Here is a 25529-nt window from a genome sequence, read left to right on the forward strand (position 1 = left end):
GACAGTCCCACTTATATTCAAATCCCTTTGTCCCTAGACAGTTCCACCCTGTTCCATTTCCCCTTGTCCCTCGACAGACCCACCCTATTAAAACCCCCTTGTCTCTAGATAGTCCCACCATGTTAAATTCTCCTTGTCGCTATATACATCTCCCTTTTTTTAACGTTTAAGTCCCCTTGTCGCTATATCGTCCCCCTTCACTACTGATGTTAATGCAATAATGAGTAAATTCTCAAGTAAACAACATTATATAAAAAGCTAACACACAAAAATAGAATCAGAATGTGGGTCAAAACTTCATTTTTAGAACATTCAAGGTTGTCAACAAGATAAGGCCCATTGCTAAATTTATAATAAAGAACATGTAAAACATCTAGTACATCAGGTTTTCGATAGGCGAATAGCAATGTTGTAGACTCAGATTAAGATAAATATATGTACCTAATATATCTGATAATGATCCTAATATTTAATCTATACTCACAGAGAAATTTTAGCCATGTATTATTATCTTACAGAAATAATGTTCCGTGTCAGGTGCACAGTGAACTTGATTTCGACAAGGTCAAGTACAAAATACAAATGTGTATAACATATAATCATTAAGTCAACTAATAATACAAATTAAATACACACACACACACGCACACACACACACACACATATATATATATATATATATATATATATATATATATATATATATATATATATATATATATATATATATATATATATATATATATATATAACACAAACTGACTCCACCCAAACACGAAGAATGTGGAAAATATCCCCTCCGTTCATTTATCTAGCTATATGAAGCATTGAACTTAATCCAGTGAGCTTCAAATATTACTCAGCTGTTTTTGGCAGTAAAATAAATATTTATTACACACTGGATTACAACTGATTTGCACCAACAGTTGGTGTATGTTATGCCTTCATTAGGATTTAAGTTCTATAAGAACAATACTTTCAGGGAAGTCTTGTCTCTTCTTCACAAATGTACTAATATCTTGTAATTAATAGATAATATATATATATATCAACCTACTGAAGTTATTCTTAAAGAACAAATAACATTACATGGTGGCAATGGTAAACACACAAGACTTAAATTATCAGAGTTGAAAATTGCTTCATTTCAATTCACAAATCCGGGCAAATTTCTAGACCTGAAACTTTGGAAAAGTCTAGCGCTTTGAACGCTTTCATCAAGAATCAGGACTTATCAATTTCTGTTATGAAAGTATGCGTCTAACCGTTCATCCAAATATGCGTGCCTGTTAACATAAGTTTGTTTTCTTCTAAACAGCTGGGACACCAGTGTCGGAGGCTTCGTCTTCTCTGACCAGTTTCTACAAATTAGCACGATACTCCCATCCAAGAATATCTACGGCTTTGGAGAGAACCTTCACAAATCATTCCGCCATGATCTAAACTACACAACATGGCCAATGTGGTCTCGTGACCAGCCACCTACATGGACGGTAAGCTTAAAAAAGAAAATGGACGACCTGGGCCAGTTTTCTGTAGGCATTTTATCAACAAAATAACTAAAATTATGTTGACTATGAACATGTAATCACACTAATTTGCTCCAAAGGTTATAAACTTTGTCAAAAATACTTGAAGTGGTCTTAACAGAATTATACTTTGAAATGATATTCAGGAAATAAATCAACTTTAATATTTTTCGGTACTCTCTGTGGATAGTGATTTTTACTTGTGTTCAAATAAAATTAAAATGTAGAAAGTTAAACAAGTACGACAGATAATCGGGATAGTGTTCCACAAATAATCTTGAGAATCGCCACCAAACCTGTGCAAGTTAGGTAAAATCAGTTATATTTCATTGCCATATTACCTCATTTAGTCAAACTTGCACTTTACCTTCGCTAAAAAGAAGTTGAAAAAAAAATATGTCGACGTAGTTTCTTGTCTCGGCTGTTTAAATATGGTAAGATAAAGAAGTAACATTTCCGAAGCCATAATGTCGTCAACACGGTTCATGTTTTTGACAGTCACATATCTCGTACACCAGTTCCTACATTAAAGTGAATCACAGTCATTTTTGTTACATGTTAGACTATATACCTAAACTGTATGCCGTTTCATGTAAGGCTTCATACCTACATTTATACCGTTTCATGTTAAGAATTCCTGTCTTGTTTGTCTCGCTGATTAAGCAGAAAATGGTTGCAACATGGTGCATAATGTTAAAGTTTTGTGCTAAAGTTTTTGAATATCACATAAATTCTATTTACTTCAATCAACTGTAACTTTGATAAATATTATAGTAAGTTGAAAGTTTGTTATGCATTCGTGTCTGCTTAAACAAACAGCAATGTTAATGATTTACGTTATGAGTTCTTGTCTGCGTAAGCAAATAGCAATGTTAATGATTTACGTTATGAGTTCTTGCCTGCGTAAGCAAATAGCAATGTTAATGGTTTACGTTACAACACGTATCCTCAATGCTCTATTCAACTGAATTTTAGGTTCATGACATCAAAGGTCTAAAGCTTGATGCCATGTGAGGAGTTGATATCTTGCTGGTATCAACTGTTTATTTATCCTTGCTATCAATGCGCAAGTTTTGTATAAAAGTTTATCAGTTAGATGCAGGGGTTATATAAACAAAGATACGGGGCCTTACACCGGCTTGCACCGAACACTTGTTCATTTGTTTTTGACACAAACATCAGAATTACCATCTAAGAGATACAAGTAAATGTAATCTACGAGTGAACGTATTTTATGAAGTGATTAAATTTAATTGCAGAATTATATAATTTATATGGACTAAAATGAATTTTGTTTAAATAAGTAAAATCCGATTCACAAAAATGCAATCTTTCCAAAAAAAGATAAAAATTATGTATTTTAGATTCTCTATTAGTGAAAATGTTTAAGAAAATAATACTTGTAAAGGGATCATCGTAGTACTGGTCATTGTTAAAAGAAACATGTTTTTTCCATTGCTACCCGTCTTCTGACTTAGGTAGTTTCCTTCTTTGAACGTGATTACCCATAAACGTGGTTTTGGCAGTTATGGATATAATTTTATTACACACACACACACACACACACACACATACGCACACGTATGTATGTATGTAGGTAGGTAGGTAGGTAAGTAAATAGATAGATAGATAGAACATATAAATAAATAAATAAATAATAAATAAAAATAATTAGCTATTCAACAGATAGTTTCATTAAGTTAAAAGAACAACAAACAATTGTGGTCACAAGTTTTATAGGCATCAGAAACACTACGTTGTAAATACCATATCCAAAAGAATAGTTTCCCTACACTTTCATGTAAGTAAAAATCGAAAGTTATATATTATATGACCTGCCGTAAGAGTCCATATGAAACACCAGCATCTTTTTCAGGCCAATTCTAACTTGTATGGAGTTCATCCGTTCTACACGTGCCTTGAGGACGATGGGAAATCTCATGGAGTCCTGTTATGGAACAGTAATGCTCAAGGTTCATTAAAATTTTTATTTGTTTCTTTTTATTATTCCATACATTGTAAGGAAAATACAATTGATATTACAGTTATAATCTCCGTCTGTTGCTCAGTATATCTTTCTGTAAGTAATCCTTTCTGTCCTACAAAGTTACATTCGGGTTTAAAGGACGCATCAACACCTAGTAAGGGTCCTACATTTTTATGTACTCTAAATCTAAAATCTACAGAAAAACAAAACCAGTATTGCTTGCAGTACCAGGCACAACCATTTAATTGCCTGCATCTCCCACTCTGCTGTTGCTTTAATATGGGTGTGAAATAAGGAATTGGTAATTAACTTAATTCTTGATCCAAGAGCATAGAACAGGATCAGGCTCAATTAGCCAGGGAAGATGAACTGCAGAACCTTGCCTGTTGACAGTCTCTGGTATCAAATAACCAGAATGCTGGGATTGATGTTCTGGAAAAATCTAGAATCTGATATGCAAGGAGAGTGAATGTATGATGATAACACTTCTGAGCATAATTCCATATGCACAGTAATATTTGGCTAGAAATTTTACTAGGTGCAAAAGGGATCTATTTTTGTGCCCACGCTCACCCCAAACTCAAATCACAAATAAATAAGTAAATGAATATATAAGAATTATACGTATCTTTGATGTTAAGTTTATATATGCAAGCTAGAAGAAAGTATGTAAACGTGTCCCACAAGCCGTTGTAATAAGGAGCGCTTGATAGCCGTACGGGAATTACCATTACATCATAGGTTTATACTGGAAGACACTTTAGCCGTGCGGGAATTAAGCATTGACACGCATAGTATGCATTGTTACTTGCTTAGAAGTTGTTATCTTAAACGCCGAAATTGTGAGCAGTACGTGAATTTGCATTATGCAGTGGGTTTACACTGGGAGACACGCTAGCTACGATGTCGTAGCCTCAACTTGATTTGTTGTGGTTGAGGCTACGAACTGATCCCATATCACGTAATGGAGCACAAAAAAAATCATCACTAAAGTGAGAAAAACAAACAGTGTAGAAATCAACTACATAAGTAAAGTCATGTTGTGAAAGAAGTTTGGCTTATTTTGAATTTATTAAGCCCTTACACGATAAATTAAATTGGCATGGATACTCTAACCGTATCCTGTCCGCCATGACAGATAACGCGAGACTCTCGCCGTGACCCCTTTTCTACGTAAGGCTTGTCAGACCATATTTTGGATATTCTACGCTATATTATTATCAATCAAGTGCGAATAATCGCTTCTTGGTGGAATTTCAAAGTTGCCGATAAACCGTATTTACTTTTAATGCGCAGAATTTCTGACCCAAACGGCGCCAAATTTTTACTACGATTTGTTTACATTTCCAAATAAGGCGTCAATGTCCTTATATGGCACACAAACAAACGAGGCTGAGAACGGAAGTAATCATTATTTCAAATAATATGGCGGACGAACTAAACGAAAATATCGGCTAAAAAAATTAAACGAGATTTTACAACTATTTCTACAATGATTTTCGATAATTCCGGTATTGAATAAGAGGACTACTCAATTTATTGGATTATATGCAAGGAATATGTTTATTAGGCTAAAAGAGTGCCGGGTGTGAATCACACCCGGCTTGCTCCATTAACACGTATATCCTCATGTTAGTACCCTGTCCATGAGGTACGAGTAAGGATACTAATATTAGTACTAGGAGATACGCGAGAGCGGTGCGGGAATTAACATTGAGACACAATGTATACATCGTTCCATTGTACATTGTATATATTGTTTAAATCCATACGGGAATGAACATTACGCAGTAAGTTTGCATGCGAGGTACCATATAGAACCATATGGTAATGCTAATGTTCTTGTTGTTGTTGTTAGATTTAACGCCATTTTTCAGCACACGATAGGCTATACATGGGGGCCAGTATTAATGGTGGAGGAAGAACCCGGGAAATCCCCAGATAGAACCACCGACCCACGAGAAGCTACTGGCAAGCTTTCTCACATACCCACATTGGCTAAATCCGAGACTCGAACCGGTGCAGACAGAGGTGAGATGGCAGTGATCCATAACGGAGAGCGCTTTAGACCACTCGACCACTCGGGGCCCCTAATGCTAATGTTAAATTACCCAGTAGGTTTACGTTGGGGGACCACATACAGCAGTTGGGGAATGCTAATGTTAAACATCAACACGCCGTTTATACTGACCTCAGTCATTTACTATCCGATACCCCGCACTATACCATCTAATACCAAATATATCCTGTCAAACAGGCCATACGTAGTGACCAATGACCTACACACCGTGTTCAACACGCTGTGTAGTGACCAACTTTTTATATTCAACACCACATATCATACCAGCAACACGTTGTGTTTAGAGAATGCTTTCAAGTGGCAGCATACATATATCCGATAATAATATATAAAGCATTACCTATTCCTAAGTTTATTTTTGTGGTGTCAGAAATTGTTATATATATTACAATGATGTTAATTTTTCAATAATCAATGGAACCAACTCATAATAACACTAAAATGAATGAGACTTTGAGTACTGCAAAATTTACACAACCATACTGCAATTTAGAAGCGACTAGACGAAACTTGGAACACTGGTTAAAAACGGCATGGGATAAAAGTAGTACTAAAATTCCAGAACTGTAACGTAATTTAGCGAAGACTAAATGCTCCCTTAGATCATTAGATTAAAATGAACTGAAATAAACGTAGCATTAAATTTTCGAAATGCCACGGTTGATAACGAAGAATGAAAAACTTCGGGAAAATGTCAAATGTTTGGCCTAAACTAAAAGTGGTACCAAACTTCCAAAACTCGTGGAATTTAGCGGAGCATGAAAGAATCCGGAAATACGTCAACAGTTTGACTGAGACTAAAAGGAGACCTAAAATTGCTAAACTCAACCGGGAAAGTAGTGAAGACTGAACAAATCCGGAAAATATATACGAATTTTAGGTCTATCATAAAATGAGCACGTGCTACCGTGTAACGTCCTCAACCATGTGCTTCCATCTCTACAGGTAAAGCATTCATGGTATTTTCCTCTTACATAGTCAATAGTGTTACATATAATTGATTTAATTCATATTTATTTTAATTTTATTGTTTGTTTGTCAGCTTTAAACATTTATTTTATTGTTGTTGTTGTAGGGTTTAACGCCATTTTCAGCACACGATATGGTGGCCAGTATTAATGGTGGAGGAAGAACCCGGGCAAACCCCGGAAAGAACCACCAATCCACGAGAAGCTACTGGCAAGCTTACGAACATACCCACATTGGCTGAATCAGAGACTCGAACCCACGCAGACAGAGATGAGATGGCACTGATCCTTAACGGAGAGCGCTTTAGACCACTGGACCACTCGAGGCCCCCTATTTTATTGCACATGCTATTATAATATAATCTTGTTTACGTGATTAGAATTTTTTTCTTCTGAAAATAGTTTGACCATACCTGATTCAATTGTAAAAACATAAAGCTGACCAAGTTCCTGACCTTAATTCAAAATTAGTAACAGTCACGTGAACAAGTTTTTTTTTTTTTAAAGTTTTTTTGTTGTTGAAATAATAAGGCTGAGATCGAGGCTGTTTTGAATATGTGACCAAAGACTTGTAAATATTTTTATTGAAGTAAACAACTTTTTGAAATATTATTCTTAGAGTAAAATGATTGGTTTTCGTCAGGCCATTGTTTTGAGTACGTGATGTAAACATGATCGAGTGACCGTCATACGGGCATTCATTTTACGCCTCAAAAATTACTGTATAACCATTGTTTTAGAGAAATAATATCAGGCTGGGCTTTAAACACTTGATGTCAAGTGGTTTTGTTCTGTTGTAGCCAGTTTTCGAGTTATATGTTAATTTTTCTACAGATTATTTGGATTCTAAAAGATTAATTCATTTCTCTGGAAATATATTTTGAGTGCTCATACAGAATTCTTGAACAAAGGCTTTTCTAGAAAATTTTATTCGGATTTCCTAAACCGGAGTGTTATTTCTTGTGTTTCTACAAGGAACTGTAGACAACCACACTATACAGGATACAGCATACATCATCGCCTTCCATCTTTGATTCTTCGTCGGGACTCGAACTTGAATTCATTAGAACATTTCATTAATAGGACTTCTAAAATATTATTCGTGGATTATTCTTGAATTAATTTTGGATTTGATTCTTAAAACCGTAAGTTCTTCTTTTTCTTTCTTCATTTTTACAGTATTTTTCCAGGGGAAAAATACTTTGTTAAATTTTTCAAAGCTTGTTGTTTTCACTCTTTCTTGTGTTACTGTTTATTCGAACCTAAACACGTAACATAAGTATAGCATCTTCACATTCTAAATTAGAGCCATTGTAGGAAAGAGAACGTAGAAAATGCATTTTGAACCGAATGTGATGCAGTTATCAAAGCGAACTAATTTCTCGAGGTGGCATTTTGTTAACAGCTTCGACATCTTTGTGACGATTGCATTATCCTTCCAAAGGGAGATAACCAACAATTCGGCCCGATATTAAACAACAATTCAATATAGGTTCTCATGAGCTTTTTACCGACATTACATAAAACAAATTTGACATTACAACAAGCATGATCATCATGACATCCAAACACATCATTATGCATGAATACAAATTGAACAAAACACAACGTACGACTTGAGTCATGAGCAAGTAACGCATTGTGAAAGTCATTGAGTATAAGTGAATTTTGTGTCTGGATAAATATAAGAATTTTTTTTAAATGTGGATTTTAAAAAAAATAAAATTCATTGTCAAAATTGAAATTAAAAATAAATGCAGAAGTACCAATGAGAAATAAGTAGCTTACGCCTTACAAAGAAGGGAACTAACAGTAGCGTACTTGATTAGTACATAACACAAGGGCAAACACAACAAATACTAACAAAACTTTGCTGCCATCAAGGCGGGAGAGGGGGAGTATTGTTTACAGATATTGCATTTACAGTCTTGACAATTTCAGGATAGAATTAAAGATATAAAAGAATTAAAGTTCGATGGCTCTCTAAAGATGTTTGGTAGCCTATTCCATTCAATGGCAGTTACATTTTGACAGATGTTGAAGTTTTATTTTCTGGGACATCCAAAATCTTTGAATATCAAAAATTCGTTTACTGTGTTTAAAACATTAAATTGTCCAAATATTTGGGAGCACGCTTATCCAGTATTTTGAAAGTCTATAGAGCTAGAAACCGAAGTCTGCGCAGTTTTTGAGATGGTATTTTTTGCCATAAATAAAATTTTATGTTAGTTGCTTGTGAAATCATCACACAGAAATCTCAGATCATGCGCTTGTACGTTTATTCAACTTTAGTAGTGTTTATGTCGCTGCATAAACGCCAGGATAAGGGACAGAAATTGAAGAGGATAAATGTATATGGTAATTTGTTGAGCCTAGTTAGCTTATGACCAATACGTTTCAAGACAGATAGTTGCCTTGAAGAGAGGACAGTTTTTTTTTTTTTATGTAGCAAGCAACTAAGAAGCTGATGACATTCCAGTTGCTTTTCAGCACTAGTACTGGTTGTTCAGCACTGGCGTGTCGATGGAATGATACAAATCTAAATTTATCTTTGTCATAAATACTAATATATAATGTGTTGTCTGAAAACTTCCATCATTTCAGACTGCCTTCAGCAATCAGCGATTGAGAAACATTCTCTAGTGGAAGACGAACAGTTCGCAATGTGTAGGAATTCTCGTCATAGAGCCAGTATATCACAAACGGACGCGAATTATCCTTTTATTGCACGTCTTTTGAAAGAATCTCACAAAATCTCGTAAAAATAAACATAATAAGTAAAACAAATCGTGTCCTTATAGGAGATACTGCCCCAGTTGTGTTACACTGAACGTTACATTACACTGCAGCCAGGGTTATTTGGAATGTTGATGACCATGAATAGAATGTAATCCTCATCTATTTGCATTATCAATTTTGAACTCTTTGAACTTTAATGCTCAGTAAACTAAGACTTCACAAGAAGGCAGAGAAGGGATGGGTGTTCTTCAGTCTATAATAACTTCAACATAACTAAGACTTCACAAGAAGGCCGAGAAGGGATGGGTGTTCTTCAGTCTATAGTAACTTTAATAAAACCAAGACTTCACAAGAAGGCCGAGAAGGGATGGATGTTTTTCAGTCTATAGTAACTTTAACATAACTAAGACTTCACAAGAAGGCCGAGAAGGGATGGGTGTTCTTCAGTCTCTAGTAACTTTAACATATTTTAGGCGTAGATAGCACCAATAAAATATTTAAAAAATTACATGGTTGTAAAGGGTAACATACTTTTTGAGGAGCAGAGGTATAGTCCTTTAAAAGTACCTCACAAAATTAGCTTTTGTTCGTAATTAGAAAGTACGTTGCCTGTAAGATACTAGCACTATGCAAATAGTAGGTGGCGTGAACTGGTTCTTGGTCTGTACAATATAAAATATCGAGCAAGACAGCAATGTTACGACTCAGGGTTTTAAACAAAGTAACAACAAGAAGTGAAACCGACAATTTAAGTAAAATGAACAAGTTATTTATTCCTAACATAAAGTGAAAATTCAAAATACACTTTCAGTACTGTGAATTCAATCCCAAATAATCCCAAATGTCCTAATACAAATACAAAAATATAGAATGATCTCAATAAATTCCCAAAATCTTGAATGTCCTGATGTACCACAATGCTTTTGAATGAGTTCTCAATAATCCCAAAGTAGTGCTTTAGTCCAAAAGGTCAATGAACAGTTTATAATTCCAATGAATGAGGAATTTATTCCTCTCAAAGTATATCTGAACACAACTGCAAACTCTAATCATAGATTCCAAAAGGCTTGTATGAAACAGAAATGATTTTTTAAAACCAGATCAGTTTTTATATACAGATATTTCTTGACCAAATACACAAAAAATCTTTTGGGATTACCAAGATGTGAGCCATTTCTAATGGAAAATCCCATCAAATTGTCAGCAAGTTCACTTCTAGAATACGCTGAACTCAAAAGCTCTCTCTCAACATCTTACTTGCAACCTACAATCATGGACAAAAGTTAACTGTGTATACAAGTTGTTTACAAAATGACCATTATCTTAAAGGACAATCTGCAATCAAGGACAAAAGTTAAGAATATATATAGATATACACAACAGCAATGTTGGGGTGGGTGACTGGGGAGTTTAGTTATTAGTCCAAAACTCTACGGACAGAGCTATCTCACTCATCATTCCATAGCATAGCATACATACATACATACATACATACATACAAAAGTTTCCAAGAACTATGTAAATTTTAGATATAGTTGGGGTTTAAAAGTTAGGTTTAAATAGAACAACATGGACATTTTAAGCACAGTTGGTAGATCCCAGTTCTATGCATTAGCTATATAGTATCTACCATTATTAAATAATATATAGCAAGGACTTAAAGAGTTATGGCAATTTGACTAATTAAACTGAGAACAAATTTCTAAATATATTAAGGGTGTATAGTTAAAAAATGTTGCTTGCCAGAATGGGCTCAACTATTTTAGTTTAGAATAGCTAAGGTATGGCAGTTACTTGGTATTAGGTAGCCGAGCTGGTCAGTATCTCTAGGAAAGTACATCAAGATATGGTGTTACAAGAGGTACTTGCTTATAAGAAAAATCCAACTGCAAATTGCACAGATCCAGATCTACCATCACATAATGCACAGCAGATCTGGGTCTGTGCAGTTTAAGTAATCAGTAGAAGAAACAATATTGACCCTGATCTGCAGGCACATTATGTCTAAACAGATCAGGATCTTTGTCATTTGCACTTAGACTCAACTTATAAGCAGATATAAATGGTTTTAGGTTAGAATCTAAACAACATCTATGGGTTTTTCTTTTCCTTCACCAAACCAACACATATAAGAAATTTCAGCTAAATAGCCGATTTCACATTTGTTATTTTGGCTCTGAAAATCCTATGAAAGTTTGTCTACTGTTACATCTCTGAGAAATGAATTGCTGTAATAGTGCTCTTTGTTTCTCTGATCATCTGATTTAATTTCTGAATTATGTAATTATTTACACAACTGAAAAGGATTTTGTTATAGTTCTCAAGTTTAATTGGATGATAATTAGTTTCTATCAATATATCTTCTATTAGGTAAAAATTATATTTTTTTCAGACTACAGCTTGACACCACTCCCCATGCTGACCTACAGAACCACAGGAGGAATCCTGGATTTTTATATGTTCTTTGGTCCTGAACCAGAAACTGTGATCCAGCAGTATACACAAGTAATGGTGGAAAATGTCTTAAGTTTATTGGTTTTGTTGTTTTGTTTGGTCTGCCCATCAGTTTGTTTCTTTTTCTTACTGTCATTTGTTTCTTTTTTTAAATGGGTGTAGATTTGAGTTCAGTGAAACATGTCTACAATTTCAGCTGTATGAAGCAAAGACCAGTCTTAAATGGCCATTTGTAGAGGCCACTTACACCATATTTTTAGAGAAATTAACTTTAGTTAAACAGTCACACTTTATTAAAAAATGGATAATCAAACCAAAGGTACTGCCTGTACATGCAGATGGAATGTTTTATAGAATCTACAGTGACTAAGACACTCAGCAGTGGAGATTGCAAACTTGAAATGGGGTTTCTGTACTAATAAAAAGTTTTCCTATCAAATGTGTTTTGAAAAGCAAATAATGTAGTTTAAAGAATTTTCCCAGTATTATTACCAGACGACCCTTTTGCGTAATGTGGGGTACAGCCTGCTATAATGTGCATTGTATGGTACATAATGCATAATACAGAATACAGCCTAATGTAATACATTATGTATGGTACAGCCTACCATAATGTGTAATGTATGGTACACCCTATCATAATGGATAATACATAATACAGCCTACTGTAATGCATTATGTGTGGTACAGCCTGCCATACTGTGCAATGTGTGGTACACCCTATCATAATTTATAATATATAATACAGCCTACTGTAATGCACTGTGTATGGGACAGCCTTCCATACTGTTAATATATGGTACATCCAGTCATAATGTGTAATTATAAGTTACTGCATTTGTATGGGAAAATACGAACGCGTTATGGGATTGAATACTGCATGACCTAGGGAGTGCAGTATATCCTTCCGACAAAACTAGTTCATATTTTCCCATACAAATGCACAGAGGCGTAGCTGGGGGGGGGGGGGAGGGGAGGGGGGTACATATGTCCCCGGGCACCAAGGTACAGGGGCGCCAAAATGAGGCTTACAACGTTACATTATAATAAGTAAACAAGGGTAATATTCAAAAATGTGATTAAATGGGGAGGGGGCTGGGGCGCCAATTTTATAGTTCGTCCCCGGGCGCAAAATATCATAGCTACGCTTCTGCAAATGCAGTAACCTTTTTATTATATGCTCATTTTTTTATTCTACCATAGGTTTAATTATATGAAGAAAATACGCTACAAGAAACAGCATAAATGAATGAATGTTGTATCCCAAACTAAATGCACAAGCGCAGATTTGTCATTACACAATGACAACATTATTAATGCGCACATAACTCCGCCCAGATAAATTTGAACTTAGTCGCGCGCTCGACATAACTTTCGAAAGAAAATGGCGTGTCTAGTTAAAATCGAAATTTGCAGTCACATTGTGAATGAATGCGCATTACAAGAACTTTTCCATTTGATCTGGAATGAATATATTTTTGTATTTTGTTTCGATTCGACGAAAGTTTGTGATTTTGGACTGGATTCATCTGTGCGAATTATACATGAAATACATCGGATTGAAGTGGTACAGGAGAAGCGTGTTGACATCTGCAAATGTGTTTCTGTTTCTGTCATTGAATGTTTGAAATCATAATGTGGGAAAAATATGAAGTCTTTCAATTGCAATTATCAAAAAGACGCTATGGAATTTAATGCTTATTTCATTTTGAGTACAGTAAGGAGGATGCAATTGCACTTATCGAAATTACAGCACAATTTCGAAATGTGTGATCCAGATTGAAAACCTATGACATGGCTCATGTAATTCGGATTTGCAGAATTAAGAAAATCCATTTTTAGGAAATTCATGATGTAAAACTGTACGTATATTTTATTTTGCCATTCTTATCACCAGCTAAAGAAGAGAGTATATGACGTGTCACTTGTATGTTATTTGTAAGGACATTATCTTGCGTCTGTTATATAATGTAGCTAGCCTAAATCCGTAACATTGTATCAACGCGGAATGTGCCAAGCAGCTGGTATGTGGCAGTGTACGAAGCATCAGTTTTAGTTCATTCAGAAACAAATTTAAACAACCGCAACGTAAAGAGCCTCTTACGCGAGTGTAATGATTTGTGTACAAATGAAAAGTGCTGTCGTCTGCATCCATTGTTTGTTTACAATAGAAAGTAGTTCCTTTATGCACGTGAATTCTATGTGTATTGTTGCGCGAGTTCAGTATCGGTTAATGCTCAGTGTATGGTATAGCCTACCATAATGTGTCATATATGGTACAGTCTACCATAATGCTTAATGTATGGTACAGACTACAATAATGTCTAATGTATGGTACAGACTACCATAATGCCTAATGTATGGTACATAATACCATAATGCATAATGTATGGTAGACTATCATAATGCCTAATATATGGCACAGACTACAATAATGGGTAATGTAAGGTACAGACTATCATAAAGCCTAATATATGGTACAGACTACCATAATGCCTAATGTAAGGTACAGACTGCAATAATGTCTAATGCATGGTACAGACTATCATAATGCCTAGTATATGGTACAGACTATCATAATGCCTAATGTAAGGTACAGACAATTCTCATCAACTTGGACTTTTCCTAGGAATTTCACATTGAAAAGAAGAAAAAAATAGTAGTAAAATGCCTTTTAAAAGATCCTTGTAAACAGATATATATAAATATATAATTTAATTTAAACATGTAGCTCCTGAATCCATGACATAAATGTGCATGTTTGTTTATATGGTTACTCTATTTTATAAATGTTACAGGCAGTAAACTAATTTAAGCCCTTGACACATTTACAAATTGCAGTTTTAAAGATATTGAGATTTTGTCAGAGACAGGCATGGTGCCAAGGATGAAAATTACCTCCCAAGTTATAAAACTGAACCCCAGTCAATATTTTTATTCTTGAAAAGAAAGTTGATACAGTTCTCAGAGTAAAAATGAAGTCACTATTCAGGACACATTATAAATCTGATTTTATTTGTCACTGAATACTTTCTGAATACTTGAAGTTGCCAATTAAACCATAAGAAAGATGTTAATGAATTTCAATTTGAGAAACAATTAATATATTTAGTAAAACTGGATCCTGCATTGCACATGTAGTCTACTTCAGTTTGTCAGAACTTTTGTCCCTAAGGGCATCTCACACTAACATCTCACACCAACAACTAAACCATAATGAACATGATCAATTGGACTTTGTGGATGGCTTGCATGTGGGATAAAGAAGAAGCCTGTCAATTTAGGGCTGACAAGGTCAAATCCACTGTGTGAAAGAAGAGAAGTGGTTTCCATACAATAATGTTTTCCATCACAAACCTGGGCCAAATTTTGAGGATAGCTCACATATATGTAAGGAAGAAGTATGTCTAATTTGGGATCTTCAGGTCAAAAGCCAACATCACTGTTACTAGAAGAAGGGAAATGGTTTTGTAGAAAATTTAAATTATTTATTAATTATAAGGGATATTGAGCATGAGGTAGGCAGATAATGTACTGTTTACTAAACTCTTGTTGTTGATGTCATTATTGCTGTTTACTGAACTCTTGTTTATGATGTCATCATAGCTGTTTACTAAACTCTTGTTTTTGATAACATTGCTGCTGTTTAGTGAACTCTTGTTGTTGATGTCATTGTTGCTGTTTACTAAACTCTTGTTGTTGTCAATGTTGGTGTTTAATAAACTCTTGTTGTTGATGTCATCATTGCTGTTTACTGAACTCTTGTTTATGATGTCATCATTGCTGTTTACTAAACTCTTGTTGTTGATGTCATTCTTGCTATTTACTAAACTCTTGTTGTTGATGTCATTGTTGCTGTTTAGTAAATTCCTGTTGTAGATGTCATCATTGCTGTTTCCTAAACTCTTCTTGTTGATGTCATTGTTGCTGTTTACTAAACTCTTGTTGTTGATGTCATTGTTGCTGTTTACTAAACTTTTGTTGTTGATGTCATCATTGCTGTTTGCTAAATGCTTTTTGTTGATGTCATCATTTCTGTTTACTAAGCTCTTGTTGTTAATGTCATTGTTACTGTTTACTAAACTCTTCTTGTTGATGTCATTGTTGCTGTTTACTAAACTCTTGTTGTTGATGATAATCATTGTGCTTTACTAAACTTGTTGTTGATGTCATCATTGCTGTTTACTAACCTCTTGTTGTTGATGTCATTGTTGCTGTTTACTAAACTCTTGTTTACATCATTATTGCTGCTTACTAAACTCTTCTTGTTGACATCATTGTTGCTGTTTACTGAACTCTTGTTGTTGATGTCATTGCTGTTGTTTACTAAGCTCTTGTTGTTGATGTTATTTTAGTCTCTCATGAGATTACAGCAGCTGTTTCTTTTAAGGTTTTGAAGATTATTTTTTTGGTCTTCAAATAATACCATATATACATTTTCATTTGTGTGGGTAAGTAGTTTTTGTTTCTTCACCTGATCATTGTTTGCATTTGTATGATCACCAGTAGATTTTAACTCATCTAAAATATTATTGAATCATTTAATTTTATCTCGGCAGTGTTCAGTGAAAAACAAGAAAGACAGAAAGACTAAAACTTGATTCCAGTCATTCAGTTCATTCCTCAGTGTGTGTGTGTGTGTATATATATATATATATATATATATATATATATATATATATATATATATATATATATTGATGATGAAACAATGTATGGTTGGAAAGATGGCCTAGTAATATTATTTTACAATCTGTTTATATACTATCATATATACATATTTTAATGAAGATGATTATTGTGATACATATCATTACACGACATAGTTTGTGATACCAGTCTTTAATTCGCAGTTTGCCAGGTTTGAAATTTGGCAATCTTGTTTTTCTACATCAAGCACAAATAGGTCCAAACTAGTATTCTTTGAATCAATGTTACAGATTTATGCATGAATCATGTTTTAGACTGACCATTAGAAGAATGACAATTTTAGGAACTTATTGTCTTTATAAATTAGTACAAATCGGTCAGTTGATTTAATTGAAATCTCTTTGCCATTAGTTGATTGCTTACAGCAGCGCAGTAGGCGTAAATAGTGAATTTGTTGAATTTGCAATATACATCTAATTTTTCTATCCCCAGGTCATTGGAAGGCCATTCATGCCACCTTACTGGTCATTAGGATTTCAGCTGTGTCGTTATGGTTACAACAGTCTTGACAAGCTAAAGGCAGCGGTCAGTAGGACAAAGCAGTATAATATCCCTCATGTAAGTCATGTTTGTGGATAAGTCATATTTGTGGAGTTTGTGCACAAGTTTTGAAGTATAGTAAATCCTTGGTTACTTGGACATCAGTTACTTACATATTTGACTGATTTGGCAGGTATCATAAATCTCTTACATTTCTTCTCAAAGTTGTATGCCTCATCATGAGGTTTGTAAGTAGCAAAGATGCAAACCATTCTAATTTTGACCAAATTATTCCTATTTTTAACCTAAAATGCACCATTATAATCACTTTTATTGGATTCCAGTTTCGAGTCAGGTAATTTTATAAATGCAATTAATGTCTAATTGTAATTGTTTTGTGATAGTGTACCTAAGCACCTGTATATCTAATAGAATTGAAATGTAATTAATGTCTAATTGTAATTGTTTTATGAAGGTGTACCTAAGTACCTGTATTACAAAACCTATTAGTCAGAATCACATCAAATTGGTGACCTCATTCAACTGAGAATCTTCAAGAAAGATGTTAGACATATGGCTAATAATGATAAAACCTCAGTTGAAACATGAAGTGTTGCCAAAATTCCAAACAGGATAAACAGGACATCAGTACAGGATAAATATCATGCACTCACAGCATTTTCTTGACAGACTTCATCCTTGTTACATGATGGAAAAGATGGTTGTAGATAGCCTGTTTCAACCAAAAAGCATTTTGGATCATTGAAGTTTGATGTTAAAAATAATTTTTTTGATGTAAAACCCTATTTTTAGCTCTACTGTACATAGACCTTAACAGCTTGTGAGACAGCATGCTTTATTGCAACTTATTCATTGTACATCACTGTCCATCATTTAGCACCAGTTTGTTACATTTCCTAAACTACGTGGGCACTTTTTGTGAAGCAATACAAATACATTAATCCTAGTTGGCTCTAGATAGAAATGGTTTAATTTGAGCATCTAATATGGCCACTGTAGTGGCCATTTTGAAAATCTTATTATTGCTATTGTCCTGGGAAAAATAGGGTCAATTCAGCATTGAAATCTTGTTATCACTACTCATCCTGAATTGATGGTCTTTTTACATGGGGTTGTACTATGTCCTTTTTGTCTTAGACAAGAATGGTACTGCTCTTACAGTCATCAGAGTTACCATAATAACCATCTTTAAAATCTTATCCTCCAGAATGGTTGTATGAACATGGGGCTTTCAGCAAACAGACATCTTATGACATCTAGTTTTGTCCTAATTGAAACTACTCTCAATCTTACATCCAATGTCACTGCCATGATGGCCATCTTGAAAGTCTTGTTTTTGCTCAAGAATATCAGAGATGCCTTCAGCACTCAGCATTTAAAAGGAGTTGTCTTATCATGGTTTCCTGGGAAATCTTTTCAGTCAGTAAGGTATCAGCAGTCCTTTTGAAGGACTCGTGTTAAGATTCCAATTTTTTAAAATCTGTAATATTCCTCTTTCAAATCATTGGCATCTCTGTAGTGGCATACAGTGTTAGTTTGTTCAGCTGTCCATTCATCCATTACACCTTGGTTTGGTTCTAGTCCAGTTGTCATTTCATCCATCACACATTGGTTTGGTTGTAGTCCATCTGTTCTTTCATCCATTACACCTTCGTTTTGTTCTAGTCCAGTTGTCCTTTCATCCATCACATATTGGTTTGGTTGTAGTCCAGCTGTCCATTCATCCATCCCACCTTGGTTTTGTTCTAGTTCAGCTGTCCATTCATCCATCACATCTTGGTTTGGTTCTAGTCCAGCTGGGTCTTCATCCTTTACACATTGATTCAGTTCTAATTCAGCTGTCCATACTTGGCTCATTTCTAGTCCCACTATCCATTCATCCTGTACACCTTGGTTCAATTTTTGTCCTGCTGTCCATTCATCTATTGCACCATGGCTCAAATTTAATCCAGCTGTTCATTGATTGATAAAACACTTGGTTCAGTTCAAGCCCAACTGTAATTTATCCATCACACCTTGGTTCAGTTCTCCTTCAGCTGGCCATTTTCCAAAACACCTTGGTTCACATCTTGTCTATTTATTGTTATCTATATTTAATTTGAATTGTTTTTTGTTTTGTTTTTCCAATTTCATTTATTTCATTATATGCTGTAGTCAGTGTAACATTGCAAGTTGGACTTGACCTGAATCATTGATTTCTTTTAATTCTGTAAACAACTAATACATAGCTAAAATATACTCTGTGCATATTGGTTAACTTTAGGATTATTATTTGATTTCAGTGCATTATATCTCAAGTATTAGTAAATAAATTATTTCATGTTCAACATATGGCATCATTCCAGCTGAACACACCTTTAGTTTGACATAGAGAAATGTAATACATGAGTGTTTGTTAGATACTACTTTCTCAAATGTATTCATTTGTGTATTGTAGATAATGAATTTCTTCAATAGCATGTCAAATAAACACAGGTTAACACATAACAGTAATGAGTTGGTTGCCAAGTGATATATCCTAGTTATCTTACAAAACAGTTTCACTAGTTGGTTGCCAATGTTATGTGACTCTGACATACATATAGCCTGCACCATACTGTGATATACAAAGATTTTGCCATAGCTGGTTGCCAGGTGGTATGTCATGTTTAACATAAAAAAGTTTGTATTAGATGTTCCTCAGGTGGTATGTCACTGTGTTATGTACAAAGAATTTGCACTAGTTGGTTCCCAGGTTGTATGTCATACTGTAAGTTTGTAACATACTAGTAATTTGCATTAGTTGGTTGCCAGGTTGTTTATCATACTATGAATTTGCAACATATTGTAAGTTTGCATTAGTTGGTTGCCAGGTGACATGTCATGCTATGAATTTGTAACATACTATGAGTTTGCACTAGTTTGTTGCCAGGAGATAGTCATAGAGAAATGCAAATAATTTGCCTTAGTTGTTTGCCAGGTGTAGATGGTTGCTGAGTGGTATGTCCTAGCTTGACATGCAAAGACTTCACACTAATTGGTTGCCAGTTTGTCAGACACCATGTGATAAAGTGTTGGTATTAGTTATTTACCATGTGGTATATCACAGAGTGACATACAAACACTTTGCACTAGTTGGTTGCCAGATGGTATATCACAGCATTACATACAAACACTTTGTACTAGTTTGTTGCCTGATGGTATGTCATGAAGAGACATACAAACATGTTTGCATTAGTTGGTTGCCAGAGGGTATGTCACAGAGTGCCATAGAAACGCTTTTCACTAGTTATTTGCCTGTTGGTATGCCACAGAGTGACATACATACACTTCGCTCTACTTGGTTGCCAGATGGCATGTTGCAGCATCACATGCAAAGATTTTAATCTAGTTGTTGTTTCTAGGTGATGTTTCACCATGTGACAAAGAGTTTATTTTAGTTGTTTACTAGGTGATGTTTCACCATGTGACAAAGAGTTTGTTTTAGTTGTTTACTAGGTGATGTTTTACCATGTGACAAAAAGTTTGTTTTAGTTGTTTACTAGGTGGTTTGTGACTGTATGGGATATTAGCTTGCACTAGTTGGTTGCCAAGTGGTACATTACACTTGAATATACTGACTTTATAGTATAATATAATAATGGTAATAAGTAAAAATTATGTGTAAATTCGTTGCTTTTGCAGGATGTCCAGTATGCAGATATTGACCATATGGATGAGAGACAGGACTTTAAAATAGATCAGACACACTTCAGCGGCCTGAATGACTATTTCCATGAACTGCGTGCTGGTGGCATGAGAACCATTATTATTCTGGTATATTAGCAGGATGACCATGTTGATGATTGTGTGGTATTTTTCTACACCATGCATAACTGTAGGAGCTTATCTACTTTTGTGGACTTGTGGCATATATATATATATATATATATATATATATATATATATATATATATATATATATATATATAATTTCTGTCTGTTTTTCATAGTAGATTGATTTACATTATGTTTTATTGCACTCTGGGCATAGTTCTCTGTAACCAGTGTACTTATTTCTATGACCTTTAGTACTAAGCACTTGTTTCATGGCCTTCAGCACTGAGCACTTGCTTTAGTCACTTCAGTACTGAGTACTTGCTTTCATGACTTCAGTACTGAGCACTTGCTTCCATGACTTCAGTACTGAGTACTTGCTTCCATGACCTTCAATACTGAGTGTACTTGCTTTCATTACCTTTAGCACTGAGTGTACTTGCTTTCATGACATTCAATATTTGGTGCTGGACTGATAATTTAAAATCTGATTAGTGCTTCTCTTAGCACTGACTCAAAGGTGTTTTGGCAAACAGGATTTGTACCCCCCGTTTGATATTCTTGTAAAGTTAAAATGTTATGCAAACACAGTTGTATGTTTCAATTCCCTCTTGACATTTAAAATGCATGCTTTATTACTAAAACAAGAAATGCACTTCAGAAGAGATTGACAAAACAATATATTGCAGTACATTAAAATGCAGTGCAATGTGGTGCAATAAAATATAATGCAGTGTAATAAAATACAATACATTGCAGTACAATAAAATACAGTGCAATGTTTTTTTGCAATAAAATACAGTGCAATATGGTACAATAAAATACAATGCAATATGGTAATAAAATACAATGCAGCGTAGTACAATAAAATACAATGTAATATGGTACAATAGAATACAGTGCAATGTAGTACAATAAAATACAATACATTGCAGTACAATACAGTACTATGCATGTTGTGTAATGCAGTACAATGCAATATGGTACAATAAAATACAATGCAATGTAGTATAATAAAATACAGTGCAATGTAGTACAATAAAATACAATGCAATGTAGTACAATAAAATACAATGCAATATGGTACAACAAAATACAATGCAGTACAATAAAATAAAATGCAATGTAGTACAATAAAATACAATGCAATATGGTACAACAAAATGCAATGCAATGTAGTACAATAAAATACACTGCAGTATGGTACAATAAAATACAATGGAATGTAGTGCAGTAAAATACAGTGAAGTTTAGTACAATAAAATACAATGCAATATGGTATAATAAAATACAATGGAATCTAGTGCAGTAAAATACAATGCAGTATAGCACAATAAAATACAATGCAATGAAGTACAATAAAATACAATGCAATGTAGTTCAGATAAATACAGTGCAATGTAGTACACTAAAATACAATGCAGTGTAGTACAATAAAATACAATGCAGTGTAGTTCAATAAAATATAATGCAATGTAGTACAGTAAAATACAATGCAATGTGGTGCAATAAAATACAATACAGTGTAGTACATTAATACAATGGAATATGGTACAATCAAATACAATGCAACAATACAACAAAATACAATGATATTTAGTACAGTAAAATACAATACAGTATGGTACACTAAAATACAATGCAATATGATACAATTCAATACAATGCAATATGGTACAATAAAATACAATGCAATATGGTACAATACAATACAGTGCAATGCAGTACAATAAAATACAGTGCAGTGTAGTACAATAAAATACAATGCAATATGGTACAATAAAATACAATGCAATATGGTACAACAAAATACAATGCAATGTAGTACAATAAAATACACTGCAATATGGTACAATAAAATACAATGCAATGTAGTACAGTAAAATACCATGCAATATGGTACAGTGCAATATGGTACAATACAATACAGTGCAATGCAGTACAATAAAATACAGTGCAGTGTAGTACAATAAAATACAATGCAATATGGTACAATAAAATACAATGCAATGTAGTACAGTAAAATACCATGCAATATGGTACAGTGCAATATGGTACAATAAAATACAGTACAATGTAGTACAATAAAATACACTGCACTATGGTACAATAAAATACAATGGAATGTAGTGCAGTAAAATACAGTGCAGTGTAGTACAGTAAAATACAGTGCAATATGGTACAATGTAATACAATGGAATGTAGTGGAGTAAAATACAATGCAATATAGTACAATAAAATACAATGCAATGTAGTACAATAAAATACATGCAATAAAATACAATGCAATGTAGTACAATAAAATACAATACAATGTAGTTCAATAAAATACAATGCAATGTAGTATGCAGTAAAATACAATGCAATGTAGTACAATAAAATACAATACAATGTAGTTCAATAAAATACAATGCAATGTAGTATGCAGTAAAATACAATGCAATGTTTTACAATAAAATACAGTGCAACATGGTACAATAAAATACACTGAAATTTAGTACAATAAAATACAATGCAATATGGTACAATACAATAAAATGCAATATGGTACAATAAAATACAATGCAATGTAGTACAGTAAAATACCATGCAATATGGTACAGTACAATACAGTGCAATATGGTACAATAAAATACAGTGCAATGTAGTACAATAAAATACACTGCACTATGGTACAATATAATACAATGGAATGTAGTGCAATAAAATACAATGCAATATAGTACAATAAAATACAACGCAATGTAGTACAATAAAATACAATGCAATAAAATACAATGCAGTGTAGTACAATAAAATACAATACAATGTAGTTCAATAAAATACAATGCAATGTAGTATACAGTAAAATACAATGCAATGTGGTACAATAAAATACAGTGCAACGTGGTACAATAAAATACACTGAAATTTAGTACAGTAAAATACAATGCAATATGGTACACTAAAATACAATGTAATATGGTACAATTCAATACAATGCAATGTGGTACAATAAAATACAATGCAGTATGGTACAATACAATGCAATGCAGTACAATAAATTATTATATGCTCATTTTTTCCCTGTTAACTTTACATTGTCGGAATTGTTCAGTATTCCCCGATACTGAACGCGCGCGACATTACACATATAGCCTTCACGTGAATGAAGGAACTACTTTCTGTTGTAAACAAACTGATGCAGACACCAGCACTTTTGATTTGTAAACAAATCATATACACTAAAGTACAATGCAATATGGTACAATAAAATGTAATGCAGTGCAGCACAATACAGTGCAATGAAATGAAGTACAATGAAATACAATGCAATGTAGTACAATAAAATACAATGTAATGTAGTACAGTAAAATACAATTACAATATAGTAAACTAAAATATAATGCAGTACAGCACAATAAATACAATGAAATGAAGTACAATAAAATACAATGAAATGAAGTACAATACAATGCAATGAAATGAAGTACAATAAAATACAATGCAATGCAGTACAATAAAATACAATGCAATGCAGCACAGTAAAATACAGTGAATTGCAAGATAACACAATTAACATATTCTGCAGGTCCCCTGGCTTGTATTGCATATGAAACATCATAATATAACATGGAACAGAGTGCACAGAAAAAAACTGGTAATGTAACTACATATCAACAGATCACAGTGCTCCTGTAATGTTTAGTTCAATTGGCCAGGGCTTATTGTATGGCTTGCATCTGTTGTGTTGTCCAATGTGCACACACTAAAGGCTTCATTCTGATCAAATTTTAATTGGGCTTGCTATGTAAGTTTTCATTTTCTATGAAGAGTTTCAGTGTATGTGTAAATTTGCATTCACATGCTGGCATATGTCAGCTACCCAGGTCAGAGATATTAGGATCACTTGGGCCTCTTCTTGTTAGAGGTTTTATCCTTTTTTTTCTTGCAGCTGAATGCCATGTCAGAGAGGATCTTTTGAGTTAAATTTGTGGAATAATTGCTTTTAACTTTGTAATATTATGCTCAACATGCGCAGATGGCCATATTGACAAATCTTTGTGCTCCCTCTTGGTTATTGTAAGAGATATTGCCCTTTTTGATGTAACAGCTGCATGACAGAATTTTTTGAATACAGCTATACTCTTTATGTGTGAAGCAGATTGCTGTGAAATGTAATTCTTATTATGGTTACCATCAGAAAATATGAAATCTGACCAGTCATTATACTTTGCACTCTTTTAAAAACAATTTTGTACTTTTTTAGATTATAGACTCATTGCCATCATAGGCTAGGGGTGGAGTATGGGAGAGGTGGGGTGATATTTTCTGCTTATACTGCCCTCTTCCTAGTAGAAAAAACAAGCTGGCTGATTCTCTCTTTTTGGAGCAGTTTCCGAATCTCCCGGACTATGTTAATTCAATAGGTGGCAACCTGATTATTCTTAAAAATTTCAACTTTCACTTTGACTGTCCCGGAAACCCAAATACATCAAAACTCATAGGTTCCATTAATGTTTCAACCTCAAATAGTTAACCAACCCACCCATAAACATGGTCACATTTTAGACTGGATTCTTCATAGACCTGATAACATTCTATGGTCCTCCCTGGTATCCCATGACCTTGCATCAGATCACCTCTGCATTATATGCCATCTTGACATATCAGTCCCTAACTCTCCACCTTTATCTGCTACTAAGAGAAACCTCCATATGATAAATAGAACCAAACTAATGCATGACAACCAAGCTAACCTAGCAACTTGCTTACCTCCTACCGCA

The 25529-nt window shown here is 34.0% G+C and overlaps 1 protein-coding gene across 1 annotated transcript in view; it reads left to right on the forward strand.

The window, feature by feature from the left end:
• Window positions 1-25529, forward strand: part of LOC149806565 (maltase-glucoamylase-like) — a 301187-nt gene that overhangs the window by 27595 nt on the left and 248063 nt on the right. The window contains exons 3-7 of the mRNA XM_089954697.1: window positions 1319-1493; window positions 3406-3502; window positions 11696-11808; window positions 16900-17025; window positions 20632-20763. Coding sequence (XP_089810823.1) covers window positions 1319-1493; window positions 3406-3502; window positions 11696-11808; window positions 16900-17025; window positions 20632-20763 — 643 coding nt within the window. The remainder of the gene's footprint in view (window positions 1-1318; window positions 1494-3405; window positions 3503-11695; window positions 11809-16899; window positions 17026-20631; window positions 20764-25529) is intronic.

This window comes from Sinohyriopsis cumingii, chromosome 1 (genome assembly GCF_028554795.1).
Source record: "Sinohyriopsis cumingii isolate HCF-2022 chromosome 1, ASM2855479v2, whole genome shotgun sequence".
In the NCBI taxonomy this organism is placed as follows: Eukaryota; Metazoa; Mollusca; class Bivalvia; order Unionida; family Unionidae; genus Sinohyriopsis; species Sinohyriopsis cumingii.